This window comes from Vipera berus (genome assembly GCF_964194415.1).
Source record: "Vipera berus genome assembly, chromosome: 4".
Lineage (NCBI taxonomy): Eukaryota > Metazoa > Chordata > Lepidosauria > Squamata > Viperidae > Vipera > Vipera berus.
In genome coordinates this window covers 5515423-5533710 of record NC_138206.1, presented here as the reverse complement: position 1 = coordinate 5533710, position 18288 = coordinate 5515423, and the positions used below count along the sequence as shown (strand labels likewise).

Below are 18288 nucleotides of genomic sequence, written 5' to 3'. Positions count from 1 at the left end.
TCCTTGTTTTTCTTTGAAGACGTTTCGCTTCTCATCCCAGAAGCTTCTTCACGTTCTGACTGAATGGTGGGGAATGGAAGGATTTATACTCCTTTCAGACAGCTGGTCATTTGTATTCTTTTAGAGCAGGGGGGGTCTTCAAACCTGGCCTTTTTATGACTTGTGGACTTCAATTCCCAGAATCCCTCAGCCAGCATGCCTGGCTGAGGAATTCTGGGAGTTGAAGTCCACAAGTCATAAAAGGGCCAAGTTTGAAGACCCCTGTTTTAGAGAGTCGTTCAGGCCACTTGGAGGTCTATCTGTGTCCTCAGAGTCACCTGAGTGGTGCAAATGGGTGTGGAGCCTTCTTGGAACTGTTGAAGAAGCTTCATGGATGAGAAGTGAAACATCTTCAAAGGAAAAACAAAGGAAGTCCAGTTGCCTCCTGAAAAAAAGCCCCTTTGGGACAACCATGACTTGATGACGGCTCTGGAATTCTGGGAGTTGAAGTCCACAAGTCATAAAGGGGCCATAGTTCCCCCATGCTGGCTTAGGAATTCTGGGAGTTGAAGTCCACAAGTATGAAGGGGCCATAATTCCCCCATGCTGGCTCAGGAATCCTGGGAGTTGAAGACCATGAGTCATGAAGGGGCCAAAGTTTCCCCCATGTTGGCTCAGGAATTCTGGGAGTTGAAGTCCACGAGTCATAAAAGAGCCGAGCTTGCCTACCCCTGGACTATTGCAACCAGACCTGAGGCAGTTGCTTCTGTTTCCAAGAATTCAAATTCAAATTCAAATCTCTTTTTTCTGTGTCTTCCAGGCCTGGAAGAAACGATGGTTTATCCTTCGCAGTGGCCGGATGAGCGGCGATCCTGACGTCCTGGAGTACTACAAAAACAATCATTCCAAGAAGCCTCTGCGTGTGATCAACCTCAGCTTTTGTGAACAGGTGGACGCCGGGTTGACCTTCAACAAGAAGGAGCTGCAGGATAGTTTCGTCTTTGACATCAAGACCAGCGAGAGGACATTCTACCTGGTGGCCGAAACGGAGGACGAAATGAACAAATGGGTGAGGAGCATCTGCCAAATCTGCGGGTTCAACCAGTCTGAAGACCATTCAGGTGAGTTCCATGTTTCGCATCGAGTGGGGGAGGGATCCAATCTAGTTGGACTAGATGACGTCCAAGGTCCCTTCCAACTTTATTATTATTAGATGTTTTGGGCAGAGGAGGGTGGCGACAAAACCGGGAAGCAAGAAGTAGGAAGTTAGGACATCAACACAGCAGCACAACAGAATAACAGAGTGGGAAGGGACCTTGGAGGTCATCCAGTCCAACCCCCCTGCTCAAGCAGGAAACCTTATACCAATTCAGACAAAGGGTTGTCCGGTCTCTTCTTTAAAATCTTCCAGTCTTGGAGCAACCACAACTTCTGGAGGCAGGTTGTTCCACTGGCTAATAGTTTAATTGATTAATTGTTCTCACTCTGAGGAAATTCCTCCTTAGTTCTAGGTTGCTTTTGTATTTATTTATTTATTTAGTTTTGTCATAGTTATCTCTCTTTTTATTTATTATTTATTTTTATTTATTTTTCTCATATTTATGTAGTGTATATTGGAGGTGGTGACCCTTTGAGAGCTGTATGCAACGAGATTTCATTTTAATGTATGCCGATTAGTTTACATTCAAAGTAACAATAAAGTTATTATTCTATTCTATTCTATTCTCTTCCATTCCATTCCATTCCATTCCATTCCATTCTATTCTATTCTATTCTATTCTATTCCATTCCATTCCATTCCATTCCATTCCATTCCATTCCATTCCATTCCATTCCATTCCATTCCATTCTATTCTATTCTATTCTATTCTATTCTATTCTATTCTATTCTATTCTATTCTATTCTATTCTTGATTAGATTCCATCTGTTGCTTCTTTCTTGGCTTCAGGTGCTTTGGAGAACAGATTGACCCCTTCTTCGTTCTGGCAGCCCCTGAGATATTGGAAGACTGCTCTCATGTCACCCCTCGTCCTCCTCTTCATTAAACTACACATACCCAATTCCAGCAACCGTTCCCTATATGTTTTAGTCTCCAGTCCCCTAATCATCTTTGTTGCTCTTCTCTGTACTCTTTCTAGAGTCTCGACATCTTTTTTACATCGTGGTGACCAAAACTGGATGCAGGATTCCAAGTGTGGCCTGACCAAGGCCTTGTAAAGTGGTATCAACACTTCACGTGATCTTGATTCTATCCCTCTGTTAATGCAGCCTAGCACTGTGTTGGCTTTTTTGGCAGCTGCAGCACACGGCTGGCTCCTATTTAAGGGATTGCCCACTAGGACTCCGAGATCCCTCTCACGGTTACTACTACCTGTGCATTTGGTTTTTCTTGCCTAAATGTAGAGCCTTACTTTTTTCACCATTATATTTCATTTTGTTAGTTACCGCCCAGTGTTCATGTCTGTCCAGATCCTTCTGGATTTTGAGCGTATCTTCTAAGACAGGGGTGTCAAACTGCCGGCCCGCGGGCTGGACGCATCATCCAGAAGCCACACCCACCCCATTGCCGGCAATGGCGAAAAGGCTCCGATACGTTGCGCAACGTCACGTGACGTCGCGAGTTTGACATGTCTGTTCTAACATAACTTCATCAATGATTCCATCAACGGAGAGGGAGAACATCCCAGATCACATTAAGTGTTAGCACAGCTTTATTTTGCACGGATGAGACCATAGCTGGACTATTGTTTTCACTTCTGCTAAACACGATACCAAAAAGAAATTGAGACTCTAGAAAGAGTGCAGAGAAGAGCAGCACAGATGATCAGGGGGCTGGAGGCTAAAACATACGAAGAACGGTTGCTGGAATTGGGTAGGTCTAGTCTGGCGAAAAGAAGGACCAGGGCTGACATAGCAGTCTTCCAAAATTTGAGGGGCTGCCTCAGAGAGGAGGGGGGTTGACATATTCTCCAAAGACGAATAAGGCAGAACAAGAAGTACCATAATAGGTGGAAGGCCATTAAAGAGAGAAGCAACCTTCAACCTGGCGGAAATGGCAAAGATCTCAGCGTATTTGAAAGACCATTCGCAACAGAGATATATTGTGGAGTGGAAAAAATGGATTGATTACATCCAGAATAAATATGGGACTAAAAAGTTTCATTTAGCATTTGAATAAGTATTGATGTGATATTTATATTGCTTGCAGTTATTTTATAAGAGTTAAAGTGCGATAGATTTAATAGTTTATTGTTGTTTGCATATGGTAAATTATGATTGTTTCTACTTTTATACCTTGTATTTAGCTCTGGGAAGTCGGGGAGGGGGGAGGGGGAGGGAGGTGTTGGGGAGGGTTGGGAAGAGGGGAGGGGGTTGGGAGGGGTTTTGTTTTGTTTTGTTAAAAATAAAATGTACTGTAAAACTTTTCAATAAAAAAAAAGAGAGAAGCAACCTGGAATTAAGGAGAAATTTCCTGAAAATCAGAACAATTAATTAGTGGAATGGCTTTCCTTCAGAAGTTGTGGGTGCTCCATCACTGGAGGTTTCCAAAAAAGAGATTGGACAATCGTTTGTTTAGATTGGTACAGTATAGGGTTTTCCTGCTTGAGCAGGAGGTTTGGACTAGAAGACCTCCAAGGTCCCTTCCGTTACTCTGCGTTCCGTACATCATAGTTAAAAATCGGAGGTGTTGCTTCTGAGTTGAGAATGTGTTGTGTTTGAGGATGTTTGGATGGTGTGCAGCCGGCCTCTTCCTTTGCTCTGTGGGCGATAGCAGTTTTCCCCCAACAACTCTCAGATGTCCCTGGAATGAAATGTTTAATCCAGATGTTGGTGGAATGAAATGTTTAATCCAGATGTTGGTGTTCTTGGAGGGTTTTAAAGGCGGGAACGAGACTGTAAGCCCTTTGGAGAGCAAACGCATCCAATTCTTACATTTGCAAACTCGCTCAAACTCCAAAACCACGTGATCTAAAAAGTGGTTTTGCTCCTGACGTTTAATTGCAGAATTCAGCCTATTTATTTGTTTCTTATTTATTTATTGGGGGTGGCAGAGGCAGGAAATGGGTTGAGATGGCCTCCCAGACAGAGGCCTCATGCTAACTACTCTTAGCAATAGCACTTAGACCTCTATACCGCTTCACAGTGCTTTACAACCCCTCTCTAAGCGGTTTACAAATGTCAGCATATTTATTTATTTTTTTATTATTTATTTTAATTCCATTTATATCCCGCCCTTCTCCAAAGACTCAGGGCGGCTTACAAGCTTAGCAGTAGCCTTTGCCCTCAACAATCTGGGTCCTCGTTTTACTGACCTCAGAACGATGGAAAGCTGAGTTAACGCTTGAGCCGGTCAGGATTGAACTCCTAACTATGGGCAGAGTTTGCATTCTAACCACCAGGGCTCTTAGAAACAGGTGATCCATTTGCTCTAACTCTGTTTTTGTTTGTTTTTATTCCTTGTCCTTCGCCCCTCCCCACACATTGCTGGAATATAGTTATTTTGCCTCCAAATTCCAGCGGTACAGCCTCAGCAGATGGCCAAAACTATTCATTCATTCATTCATTCATTCATTTATTATTTGTTTATATCAAATCCTACAGCCGCCCAACTCAACCAAGCAAAATTGTAAAAGATTCTAAACAATTTAAAAGACATTAAAACAATAAAAACAGCCACAAAATAAATATGTATAAACAACAGCAGTGGTGATTAATCAGCTACGGTTGCAGGAATTGGGTATGTCCGGTTTAATGAAGAGAAGGACGAGGGGGGACATGATAGCAGTGTTCTAGTATCTCAGGGGTTGCCCCAAAGAAGGAGTAAAACTATTCTCCAAAGCACCTGAAGGCAGGACAAGAAGCAACGGATGGAAACTCATCAAGGAGAGAAACAACCTGGAATTAAGGAGGAATTTCCTGACAGTGAGAACAATTAATCAGTGGAACAGCTTGCCTTATAGCCACAACTAAGCCCCAAATTAATGAGCTTTGCCCCATTTTATTATTATTGTTGTTGTTGTTATTATTGATGGTGATGATGATGATGATGATGATGAAGTTGGAAGGGATCTTGGAGGTCATCTAGTCCAACCCCCTGCTCAGGCAGAAAACCCTATACCATTTTAGACAAATGGCTGTCCAGTCTCTTCTTAAAAACTTCCAGTGTTGGAGCATTCACCGCTTCTGGAGGCAGGTTGTTCCACTGGTTAATTGTTCTCACTGTCAGGAAGTTTCTCCTTAATTCCAGGTTGCTTTTCTGCTTGATTAGTGTCCATCCATTTCTTCTTAATATAATAATAAATTTGGAAGGTATCTTGGGGGTCATCTAGTCCAACCCCCTGCTCAGGCAGGAAACCCTATACCATTTTAGACAAATGGCTGTCCAGTCTCTTCTTAAAAACTTCCAGTGTTGGAGCATTCGCCGCTTCTGGAGGCAGGTTGTTCCACTGGTTAATTGTTCTAACTGTCATTGTCTTGTTGAGTCATTAAAGTTGGTAAGTTGGTAAGTTACTAGCACGGTTGTTAAGTGAAATCTGGCCTCTCCATGGACTTGGCTTGTCAGAAGGTCGCAAAAGGGATCACATGACCCCCAGGGACACTGTGACTTCCTGTAATAACAAAGTTATATGGATTGTTAACACAGAATGGCAAAACCCTAAAACCTAGCTGGAAGATGTGTATTTGCTATTGATATTAAAACCCACCTCATTCCTTAAGAATCCCACCTCGTGGTGTTCACCCATTCCTAGCAGGCAAGCATCGAGCTGAAGTTCCTAGTCAATTTTGTTAAACCACACTTCAAAAAGCCACAATGACTTGCTTTAGTTGTCTCGAATATGTTGTGGAATCCAGCCCTACCCCATTGCGAGTTATGCTTAAAATAAATACTTCCCAGAGTAGAAATATTTTGTTTGGAATGCTGGACTAAAAATGATCTTTCAGTCAAAGCACTGAGTTAGAAATATTTTAGCACCACCATGTGACTTCCATCATCATATATGAACACAAACAGAGAGAGAGAGAGAGAGAGAGAGAGAGAGAGAGAGAGAGAGAGAGAGAGAGAGAGAGAGAGAGAGAGAGAGAGTTTTTGTAAAAAAAAAAAAAAAGGTGCCGGAACTCACACATGTGATACAACCCTACAAGGTTCCATCCGAAAAAAGGTACCAGAACTCCGTTCTGGGCGTTCTATGACAAAAAAAGCCCTGTGTCAAGCAATAACATTGAATGTATATGTGTGTGTATGTATGTATGTATGTATGTGTAGATAGATAGATAGATAGATAGATAGATAGATAGATAGATAGATAGATAGATAGATAGATAGATAGATAGATAGATAGATAGATATAGATATAGATATAGATATAGATATAGATATAGATATAGATATAGATATAGATATAGATATAGATATAGATATAGATATATAGATATAGTGACTTCCATCATCAGATATGGCTGAGGAATTCTGGGAGTTGAAGTCCAGAAGTCATAAAAGGGCCAAATTTGAAGACCCCTATTATAGAGTTTCCTGCTTGAGCACGGGGTTGGAATAGATGACCTCCAAAGGTCTCTTGCAGTCCTATGAATTTTAGGATCCACCCATCTTAAAGCATGCTGGCTGGGGAATTCTGGGAGTGGAAGTTAGAGGGAGATTCGACCTGGTAATGTAGAATTTTCGGACTGGGAACCATTAATCAGTGGAACAGCTTGCCTCCAGACATTGTGGATGCTCCATCGCCGGAGGTTATTAAGAAGAGACTGGACAGCTGTTTGTCCAGAATGGTGCAGAATCTCCTGCTTGAGCCAGGGGCTGGACTAGAAGACCTCCAAGGTCCCTTCCAACTCTGTTATATCTATATCATTCTGTAAATCCGCTTGTAAAGGCAGGTCCAGTGGTGGGATTCAGCCGGTTCGCACCAGTTCAGCAGAACCGGGAGCTAATTTTTTTTGTTGCCCAGGCCCAGAACGGACTTCCGGAAGCGGCATCCACACAGAGAACCGGCCGCTCACCTATTTGAATCCCACCACTGGGCAGGTCCTTACCAAAGCCTCCATCTTGGGCAGCAAAGCACGGGCATCTGCTGCGGCATTTGCTTTTTTGCGCAACTGTTTGCCAAAGCCTCCTAACTTTGCAGCCCGGAAAGCATTACACATTGCAACAAAGCCCAAGTGCTTCCTTTTCATTGTGTTCAGCACACTCTGGTTTCCTTCCCTGGCGCAGCCTCCTCGCAGCTTTATGCTCTTGTGGAGTAAATTGTCACAGGACCCTGGGAGGTGGGGGGGCTCTTGGTGGGCTGAGCAGGGGAAGGAAGGGAAAAGATCAGACAATAAACACAACGTTAGGGGCGGTTCTTTGCCAAGGCTGATTGCAATGGTTCTTGGCTTCCCAGAGAAAGTAAGTCCTGTGGACCAAGAACCACAGGGCCCCGTCTGAAGCCCGACGGACGTGAAAAGGAGGGTGTATGTTTCAAGGTTGCTCTTAAAGGTAAAGGTAAAGGTTCCCCCGCACATGCGTGCTAGTCGTTTCCAACTCTAGGGGCCGGTGCTCATCTCTGTTTCAAAGCCGAAGAGCCAGCGCTTGTCCGAGGACGTCTCCGTGGTCATGTGGCCGGCATGACTAGACGCCAAAGGCGCACGGAACGCTGTTACCTTCCCACTGTAGCGGTCCCCGTTTTTCTACTTGCATTTTTACGTGCTTTCGAACAGGGAAACCAATGGAAGAGAATATTTACAGCTCAAGGTTGAATTGCGGTGGGGTCCTTGGTGCTCCCCAAGCTGGGTTAGTTTCTTGCAGACGTTTCATTACCTAATTAGGTGACATCATCAGTGCTAGAAGGAAGTGGGTTTGAGAGTGGATGGAGGAGGAGGAGGAGGAGGAGGAGGAGGAGGAAGGAGGAGGAGGACTGTGGGGTCCTTTGTGCCCTCTGACTTTGGTTGAATTCTTGCAGAGCTTTCCTTACCTAACTAGGTAACATTATCAGTGCTTGAAGGGAGTGGGGGGTTTGCAAAGAGGAGGAGGAGGAGGACTGTGGGGTCCTTGGTGCTCTCTGACTTTGCTTGAATTCTTGCAGAGCTTTCCTTACCTAACTAGGTAACATTATCAGTGCTACAAGGGAGTGGGGGTTTGCAGAGAGGAGGAAGAGGACTGAACTCCTTGGTGCTCTCTGAGCTTGCAAAGTTTTCATGCAGACATTTCATTACCCAACTCGGTAACATCATCAGTGCTAGAAGGGAGTAAGGATTGCGTACTGTTTCTTTGCACGTGGCTTGCCCGGTCAGTGTTTGGTGAGAGTGATCTTGGAGCTTTCTGTTGTTCGCTGTGAGCTTGTTTGTCTGCATTGATGGGTCCTTGACTGGGGCATGGTTTAATTCTTGATTGTTTGTCTAGTAGTGTTAACGTGGTGTTAATCTCTGCTCCGCTGGGTGTTGATTTGCTGGAGAAGAGGTGTTTGGGGCTACTGAATTCTCCCTTTTGAGCGGTATGTAACATACCCCCATTATCCATGGGGATCATTTGCACCTGGAAAATTCCCAGTGCCCAAGATTTATAGCCAGCCCTGGACTTACGACTGTAATGGAGCCTGCCCATCATACTCCTAAGTCGTGGCAGTTGTAAAATCGGTTGTAAATGACCACGGTGTTCACTTAGCAACTATACAGCCTCTGGGTTTACTTAACCGCTATCTCACATGCACACACACACAAATTCTAAAATCGGGTTGTGGCGTTTCATAGCTTTGTTTCCTGAGACTCGATCAGAAAGTTATTTTAAGAATCTTGGCCTGTCTGACTTTCGCTTTTAAAGCATCAACAGAGAAGGAGGCCCTTGAGATGGAGCCCTTACCAAAATATGACTGAGCCGGCTCTGTTTTTCCCAGTCCTTTCTGTCAAAATGCAGGCTAAAAACCAGGCGGTTTCTCTCTAGCCACCTGTGGCTGCATTTAGAAAATCTAGAAAACCATTTTGGGTCTCCATCACCATTGTTACGTGAGTCGCTGTGGTTGTTAAGTTAGCAAAACGGTTGTTAAGTGAATCTGGCTTCCCCCCATCGCCTTTGCCGGTCAGTAGTTTTCAAAAGGGGATCACGTGATACACACACACACACACCCCTGGACACTGCAAGCGTCGTAAATACGAGTCAGTTGCCAAGAGTCTGAATTTGGAGCACCATGGCTGTGTGGATGCTGCACACCATGGCTGTGGTTGTAAGTGTGAAAACTGGCCATCAGACGCTTTTTTCAGTGCCGTTGTAACCTTGAACGCTCACTAAACAAGTGATTGTATGTTGACAACTTCCTGTGCAGCTAGTCCTTCACTTACAACTGTAAATGGAGTCTGCCCGTTATGGTCATATGTTGTGACAGTTGTAAAGGGGCTGATCACACAGCTGACCTGATTTTGTGACCTTTTTGTGACAAAGTAAAGTGGCAAAAGTTGAGAAGCACTGCTTTAATTGATTTCCAGGTATCCATTAGCGTTTCTGCAAGCGCTTTTTCTCCTATCTTATTTGAACTGCTACAAATAAGTCCTCGACTTACAACCGTTCATTTAGCGACTGTTCAAAGCTAACAACGGCACTGAAAAAAGTGACTTAGGAGCATTTTTCACCCTTACGACCGTTGCAACATCCCCACGTTCATAAGAGTTACCTTCGGAGGCTTGACAACCGACTCACCTTTATGATGGTTGCAGTGTCCCGGGGACATGTAAATCTCCTTTTTTGACCTTCTGACAAGCAAGTCAATGGGGGAAGCCAGTTTCGCTTAACAACGGTGTTACTAATTTAACAGGAGCAGTGATTCGCTTAACTACTGTGGTGTGGAAAATGTAAAACGGGACAAAACTCAGTTAGCAAATGTCTCACTTAGCAAGCTAAGCTTTGGGCTCAGTTGTAATCGTAAGCTGAGGACTGCCCATATAAAAATGAGAGTTAGGAGGAAAATTAGGGGCGTGCGAGGTTTTTCCTGCATGCCTTGCCAGAAAATAATAATAATAACAACAACAACAACAACAACAACAAAAACAATAATAAAAACCACCTGATAAGCTGCTGCAAGAAGATCGCACAGACTGACTACAAGCAGCGGCATGACAAAGTAGCAACAATGGCGCATTGGAAGATCTGCAAGAAATATCATTTGCCTGTAAGGAAGAACTGGTGGGATCATAAAATAGAGAAAGCCATAGAAAATGATAAAGTTAAACTGCTCTGGGACTTCAGAATTCAAACAGACAAGCACCTGCCACATAACACCCCGGACTTAACAATTGTCGATAAGAAAGACAAAAAAGTCTGAATAGTGGATGTGGCAGCGCCTGGAGACAGCAGAATAGACAAGAAAGAACTGGAGAAGATAACAAAATACAAAGATCTACAAACAGAAATAGAACAACTGTGACAAAGGCAAGCAAGGGTAGTAACAATAGTAATAGGCACCTTGGGTGCAATCCCAAAACAGCTGGAGCACCACTTGAACACCACTGGCATTGACAAATTCGCCATTAGTCAATTGCAAAAGGCAGCCTTATTAGGAACTGCTTCCATCCTGCGATGATATCTGCAATACCATCAAACATCCACATCTGCCTATCCCAGGTCCTTGGCAAGGACTTGATAGGTAGACAAAAATGCCAAATCCAGTCTGAACATCTGGCTGACTGTGCGATGATCAACATCAACAACAACAACAAGTTGGAAGGGACCTTGGAGATCATCTAATCCAACCCCCTGCTCAGGCAGGAAACCCTATACCAGGGGTAGGCAACCTTGGCTCTTTTATGACTTGTGGACTTCAACTCCCAGAATTCCTGAGCCAGCATGGGGGAACTGTGGCCCCTTCATGACTTGTGGACTTCAACTCCCAGAATTCCTGAGCCAGCATGGGGGAACTATGGCCCCTTCATGACTTGTGGACTTCAACTCCCAGAATTCCTGAGCCACCATGGCTCAGCTTGGAAACCTCTCCCTTTTCCCTCAGCATGGCTGGCTCAGGAATTCTGGGAGTTGAAGTCCACGAGTTATAAAAGAGCCAAGGTGGCCTACCCCTGCCCTATACCATTTCATTTCATTCTTTTCAAAAAAAAAGAATCTAAATCACCTCTGCCTAGGAGAGGAATAGAATATAGAACATAGAGTCATAGAGTTGGGAAGGGACATTAGAGGTCTTCTAGTCCAACCCCTGCTCAAGCAGGAGACCTCATGCTATTTCAGGCGGCAATTGGCAGCTTTGGAAACAAAGCCGAAATTTAAAATCTTTTAGTGGTGGGGTGGGGGGTTGAGAGGAGGACAAGGGAGGAAAGGAAGGACACTGTTACAATGGGTAAGAAAAAAAACCCACCCCCAAAACATAAAAAAATAGTATGTTTCTTTAAATATTTTTTTTAATAATACCAGTGTCATTTGGGCTTTTCATAAGACAGAGAGTGACGTCTTTGCATCCGTCTTCCTAAAAACATCCAGCAGGGGAAAAAAACAAAACAAAAAAAATCCAAATAGGAAGGTTTGTATTTATAAATCAAGTGAAAGCATTCCACAGCTGTGTTCCTTTTATCCCGGTCCAGATTGCATCTTTGGCCAAAGTTGGAGTCTTGCAGTTTTCTGTCAAAAGAGATACAGATGTTTTCATACCCACTGAGTCCTCCCCCCCCAATCCTTCCACCTCCCCTCCCCTGAAAAAAATAATAATAATCATTGCAAACAGAGCTAAAATCTGTCTGGGGATGTTTTCTCCTGAGTAGGGATTTTCCCTCCGAAGGTCAAAGCTGCCGAAAAACTCACCCTTCCTCAGAGTGAATTGCAACTTTTTTTTTTCCAGCTGTTCTTCTGCTCCCTTTTTCACTTATACAATTCTATTTTTATTGCTATTGGAAATATTTGCCTTTTATGGATTTCTTGCTTTTAATGCTATTAAGCCGCCGAGAGGCTCTTTGAAGCGAGATGGGTGGCAAAAATATTTCTTAGATAAGCAATAAAATGTTAAAAAAAATGAAGCTTTCTCGTTTTGACCATTTTGCATGGGGTAAAAGCAGGAATTAAAACAGAAACCCCCATGGGGCGATTATACAAAGGTTTGAGAGCTTCCCTCAGGACGGTACGGACGACATTTTGACTTTTTTTGACCGATATCCCCCTGGTGGGTCATATTAGGGTAGAGGATCCAACGCTCTTCCCATTATTTTATTATACAAAGGTTTTAGAGTTTCCCTCAGGACGGTACGGTTGCCATTTTGTCTTTTTTTTTGATGGATATACTCCTGGTGGGTCATATTAAGGTAGAAGACCCAACATTCTTCCCATTATTTTATTATACAAAGGTTTTAGAGTTTCCCTCAGGACGGTACGGTTGCCATTTTGTCTTTTTTTTGATGGATATACTCCTGGTGGGTCATATTAAGGTAGAAGACCCAACATTCTTCCCATTATTTTATTATACAAAGGTTTTAGAGCTTCCCTCAGGACGGTACGGTTGCCATTTTGTCTTTTTTTTGATGGATATACTCCTGGTGGGTCATATTAAGGTAGAAGACCCAACATTCTTCCCATTATTTTATTATACAAAGGTTTTAGAGTTTCCCTCAGGACGGTACGGTTGCCATTTTGTCTTTTTTTTTGATGGATATACTCCTGGTGGGTCATATTAAGGTAGAAGACCCAACATTCTTCCCATTATTTTATTATACAAAGGTTTTAGAGCTTCCCTCAGGATGGTACGGACGCCATTTTGACTTTTTTGACCGATATCCCCCTGGTGGGTTATATTATGGTAGAAGACCTAACGTCCATCCCATTATTTTATTATACAACGGTTTTAGAGCTTCCCTCAGGACAGGACAGATGCCATTTTGACTTTTTTTGACCGAAATCCCCCTGGTGGGTCATATTAGGATAGAGGACCCAACTTCCCTCCCATTGTTTTATTCCGGATAGAAAGAAAAATAAAAAGATACAACAATATGGTGGAAATTGTGGGCGCTCCATCACTGGAGATTTTTAAGAAGAGACCAGACATTCACCTGTCTGAGATGGTATAGGTACTCCTGCTTGAGCAGGGGGCTGGACTAGAAGACCTCCAAGGTCCCTTCCAGCTTCGCTTCTATTCTATTCTATTCTATTCTATTCTATTCTATTCTATTCTATTCTATTCTATTCTATTCTATTCTATTCTATTCTATTTTAAGAAAAGACTGGACAGCCAAATGGTATAGGGCAGGGGTCGGCAACCTCGGCTCTTTTATGACTCGTGGACTTCAACTCCCAGAATTCCTGAGCCAGCTATGCTGGCTCAGGAATTCTGGGAGTTGAAGTCCACGAGTCATAAAAGAGCCGAGGTTGCCGACCCCTGGTATAGGGTCTCCAGCTTGAGCAGGGGGTTGGCCTGGAAGATCTCCAAGGTCCCTTCCATCTCTATTCTGATTTTTTTTAATTAAAAAGTTTTACAATACATTTTATCTTTAACAAACCAAAAAAAGAAAAAAAAACCTCCCAACCCCCTCCCCTCCCACCCTCTTCCCCCTCCCCAACCCTCCCCAACCCCTCCCTCCCTTTCCCCTTCCCCCCCCCCCCCGGCTTCCCAGAGCAAAATACAGGGTATAAAAATACAAACAATCATAATCTAACTTACGCAAACAATCCTAAACTATTCAAACTAACAAACTTTAACTCATATAGGTAAATTCCAAACATACATACGGTAGATATATCATATCAATGATTATTCAAATACAAAATAATACCTTCCAATCTGATACCCAATAAAAACAATCCCAAATAAACCAATTTATATCAATTATCTAAAACTATTCCTCATTCCAACTAAGCTTTAAATTCACATTATCCTAATGTGTTATACAACTTAAAATACCATAGATTACTTTCCAAACTTAAATTTTTTTTATATAATCACATCATTCTTATATTCTTATATTCTATTACCTATTCCAATATTACCCATAAAAATATTACAAGTTAGCTTCAATCACAAAGAAAACAATTTATATTAATTTTATAAAACTATTCTTCTATCCAACTAAAAGCTTAAATTTTTTCATCCAAATAACAAATCATAACCTACATCTCTATTCTGATTGATTGATTGACACATTTGAAGCATCAGCTTAAAAAAACCTGATGCCTTTGAATCAAAGGTGTGAGTTGGAATGGCACAACAAAGAGAACGGACAAGTAAGATGAATGAAATTCCAGATTATTAGAGCAATGAAATTAAAGCACGCTTAATTTGTGTAATTGACTGAAGCCAGACGGTTCTTCATTACCTGTTGTTGCTTTTGCTTTGAACCTCAGATAAGTATGCGGGAGTGTTACATCTTCTCGGTGTGACACCTGTCTCCTTTGTAGAACAGACACTCCATGTTTCAACCTGTCCCAATGGTTTTTTTCCTTCAAGAATCTATCAAAATCCCCCTCAGCTGTTGTTATAATGAATCTTTGAAGACGTTGTGGCTTCCGTGAATTGCCAAGGGGAGCGTGCTTCAAAATGGTCGCTGTGTTTTTTCTTTTTCTTATGGGATGGGGATGTGGCTGTGGGAAAGAGCGCACAGGTAATCCTCAACTTACGACCACCGTTGAGCCCCCAAATTCCCAGTGCTGAGACAGTTGTTAAGTGGGTTTTTCCATATTTTACGACCTTGCTTGCCATAATTCTTAAATGAATTGCTACAGTTATTAACTTAGTCACATGGTTGTTAAGTGAATCTGGCTTCCCCATTGCCTTTGCTTGACGCAAAGGTGATCCTATGACTCTGGGAACATTACTCGGTCACAAAACGAAGGATGCACAGGTACAAGTAGTTCTCAACGTGCAACCACAACTGGTACCAGAATTTCTGCTGCGCTAAGCAAGGTGGTTAAGTAAATTTGCGCTCTATTTTATGACCTTTTTTGCCATGGTTGATAAGCAAGTCACTGCAGTTGTTAAGTAACCCATACGGCCGTTAAGCGAATCTAGCTTGCTTCATTGACTTTGCTGGTCAGAAACTTGCTGGGTCAATTCCAAATGGTGATCATATGAACCCCGGACTCTCTCGCTAGTTGCCAAGTATCCAAATTGTGATCATATGATCCTACAAGGGTGCAATAGTTGTAAACGTGAGTTACTTTTGTCAGTGCTGTTGTAACTTTGAATGGTTGTTGAAAGAATGGTTGTAAGTCGAGGAAGTAAGACGTACTTGGGACACTGCATCCAGTTTCGGTCGTCACGATGTATAAAAGATGTTGAGACTCTGGAAAGAATGCAGAGAAGAGCAACAAAGAGGATCACGGGGCTGGAGGCTAAAACATATAAGGAACGGTTGCTGGAATTGAATATGTCTAGTTTAATGAAGAGAAGGACGAGGGGTGACATGATAGCAGTGATCCAATCTCTCAGGGGCTGCCCCAAAGAAGAGGGAGTCAAGCTATTCTCCAAAGCACCTGAAGGTAGGACAAGAAACTAACCAAGGAGAGAAGCAACCTAGAACAAAGGAGGAATTTCCTGACAGTGAGAACAATTAATCAGTGGAACAACCTGCCTCCAGAAGTTGTGGATGCTCCATCACTGGAGGTTTTTAAGAAGAGATTAGACAATATTTGTCTGAAATGGTATAGGGCAGACATGTCAAACACAAGGTTCGGGGGCCAGATCCGGCCCGCGAAGTGGTTTTATGCGGCCCGCGAAGCCATCCTGGAAACAGTGAGGGAACGGCCCCCACTGCCTTGGCCCTGGCCCAGAGACCCTCCTTCCGCCAGAGACCCTCAGATCTGTCCCACTCCTGCCCAGCCCCCATAGGCACCCTTGATGCGAATGATGTAGAGCTGGCCACGCCCACCCAGTAGGCCATACGCACTTTAGCCACGCCCACCCAGTAGGCCACGCCCACCCAGGCCATACCCACCCGGCCCCCTGAGGACAACCGCAATGCTGATGCGGCCCTCAATGAAATTGAGTTTGACATCCCTGGTATAGGGTCTCCTGCTTGACCAAGGGGTTGAACTAGAAGACTTCCAAGGTCCCTTCCAAATCTGTTATTCTGTTATTTTGAGGACTACCTGTATGGGAATACCAGTATTTATTTTCCCTTGTCATATTTCTTTCTCCAGAAATTTGCAGATTTCCTGGTTCCCCCACCCTTCAATCAGGGGTCCCCAACACCAGGTCTCTGGACTGACACTGGTCTGCGCCATGTCAGAAACCGGTCTGCACAAACAAACAAAGCCCCATCTGCGGGATGCAGGCAGCACACGAAACCATGCACCCCTCTGGTCCGTGTTAAAACCTCTCGTCACGGAACCAGTCCCTGGTGCCCAAATGTTGGGGGGCAGCTGAGTTAAATCACAAGAGCGTATATCCTGCAGAAATGTCCTCCTCCACCTCCTCCCACCTCAGGCTCAAAAATTCCCCTTAGAGAAATTCAAAAAAGAACAGCTTGCCTCCAGAAATCGTGGGCGCTCCATCACTGGGGATTTTAAAGAAGAGGCTAGACCAGGGGTAGGCAACCTTGGCTCTTTTATGACTCGTGGACTTCAACTCCCAGAATTCCTGAGCCAGCCATGCTGAGGGGAAAGGGAGAGGTTTCCAAGCTGAGCCATGCTGGCTGAGGAATTCTGGGAGTTGAAGTCCACGAGTCATAAAAGAGCCAAGGTTGCCTACCCCTGGGCTAGACAGTCACTGGTCTGAGGTGGTATAGGTCAGTGATGGCGAACCTTTTAGAGACCGAGTGCCCAAACTGCAACCCAAAACCTACTTATGTATCGTTGGGTGCTGGGTGGGCGTGGCCCATTGGGTGGGTGTGGCTGCGGTGGTAACGGCAGACTGGGTGGGACTAAAAAGTTCAATCAATCAATTCCAACTTTGCGTGATCTTTTTTTCCCCCGCAAAAAGTTGAAATTGATTGATCGATTGAATCTTTTTTCTTTTTTTGCACATGGCAGCAGAGGCCTAAAGCGAAAAGGTTTTATAAAACCCAGCTGAAGGCCTAGGACTGGGGCGAGGGTGCGCATGCCCACAGAGAGGGCTCTGCGTGCCACCTGTGGCACGCGTGCCATAGGTTCGCCACCACGGGTATAGGTTCTCCTGCTTGAGCAGGGGGCTGGACTAGAAAACCTCCAAGAACCCTTCCAGCTCTATTCTATTCTATTCTATTCTATTCTATTCTATTCTATTCTATTCTATTCTATTCTATTCTATTCTATTCTATTCTATTCTATTCTATTCTATTCTATTCTCATCACATTCTAATCTATTCTGTTCTATTGTTCTGTTCTGTTCTGTTCCGTTCCATTCCGTTCCATTCTCATCACATTCTATTCTATTCTATTCTATTCTATTCTATTCTATTCTATTCTATTCTATTCTATTCTATTCTATTCTATTCTATTCTATTCTATTCCATTCTATTTTCTCAAAAACCCTGAGAATATGGTAAAAAAAAACCAGAGGCCTCTTTCCCAAGAGAAGAGAAGGAAAAATTCAATAAGGCATTGCAGTCCTGCCTTAACTGATTTATGGAAATGATGTACGCAAACCGCAAACCGTGGCTGTTTTACACGTTGGATTTATTGCAGAGATCTTGACGCAAATTGTTCATGACCAGATTGTGATCTAGAGAAAGATAGGGGCCAGAGCTTGCATTGAAAAACAACAACAGCACACAGTGTGCCGCGCTGCCAAAAGGGCCTCGTGCATTTAGACGAAGTGGCCTAAAGCGGCTCAGAACCTCTTCTTGTTACTGGTAGTCCTCGACTTATGACCACAGCTGAGACTTTCCATTGCTATGTGAGGGCGGTCGTTTTTAGTTGAGTTTTTCTGCGTGTTGAAATCTCCCTTGCCATGGCTGTTAAGCGAATCATTGCAGCCATTAATTTAGTACAGGGAGTCCTCAACTCACGACCACAGCTAAGCAAGACATTTGTTAAGTGAGTTTTTCCCCATTTAACGACCTTTCTGGCCACAGTTGTCAAGTGAATCACTGCATGGTTAGTTTAGTAACACCATTATTAAGGTGTATCTGGCTTTGCTGGTCAGAAGTTTGCAAAAGGTGATCGCAGGATCGCCACAGGATGCAACCGTCATAAATAGGAACTAGTTGCCAAGCATCTGAGTTTTGTTTTGTTTTTTAAATATGTTTTATTGATTTTTAACACTATCGCCTTAATATTTGGTAAGCAGCATGTTGTCTGGGTTAGTATTTAAAAAACAATAACAATTAATTTCTATAATTCTATAGTCCATATATAATAGCTTTGCTTGATTTTCTCTTCTTCCAATAATGTTATCTTTTGCCAACCTTATATTAATACAGTTCTTAGT

The 18288-nt window shown here is 43.3% G+C and overlaps 1 protein-coding gene across 1 annotated transcript in view; it reads left to right on the top strand.

The window, feature by feature from the left end:
* The window catches only part of GAB2 (GRB2 associated binding protein 2), a 141059-nt gene that overhangs the window by 86522 nt on the left and 36249 nt on the right, over positions 1 to 18288 (top strand). Inside the window, exon 2 of the mRNA XM_081327825.1 lies at positions 800 to 1100. Within this exon, the coding sequence (XP_081183951.1) occupies positions 800 to 1100 (301 nt within the window). The remainder of the gene's footprint in view (positions 1 to 799; positions 1101 to 18288) is intronic.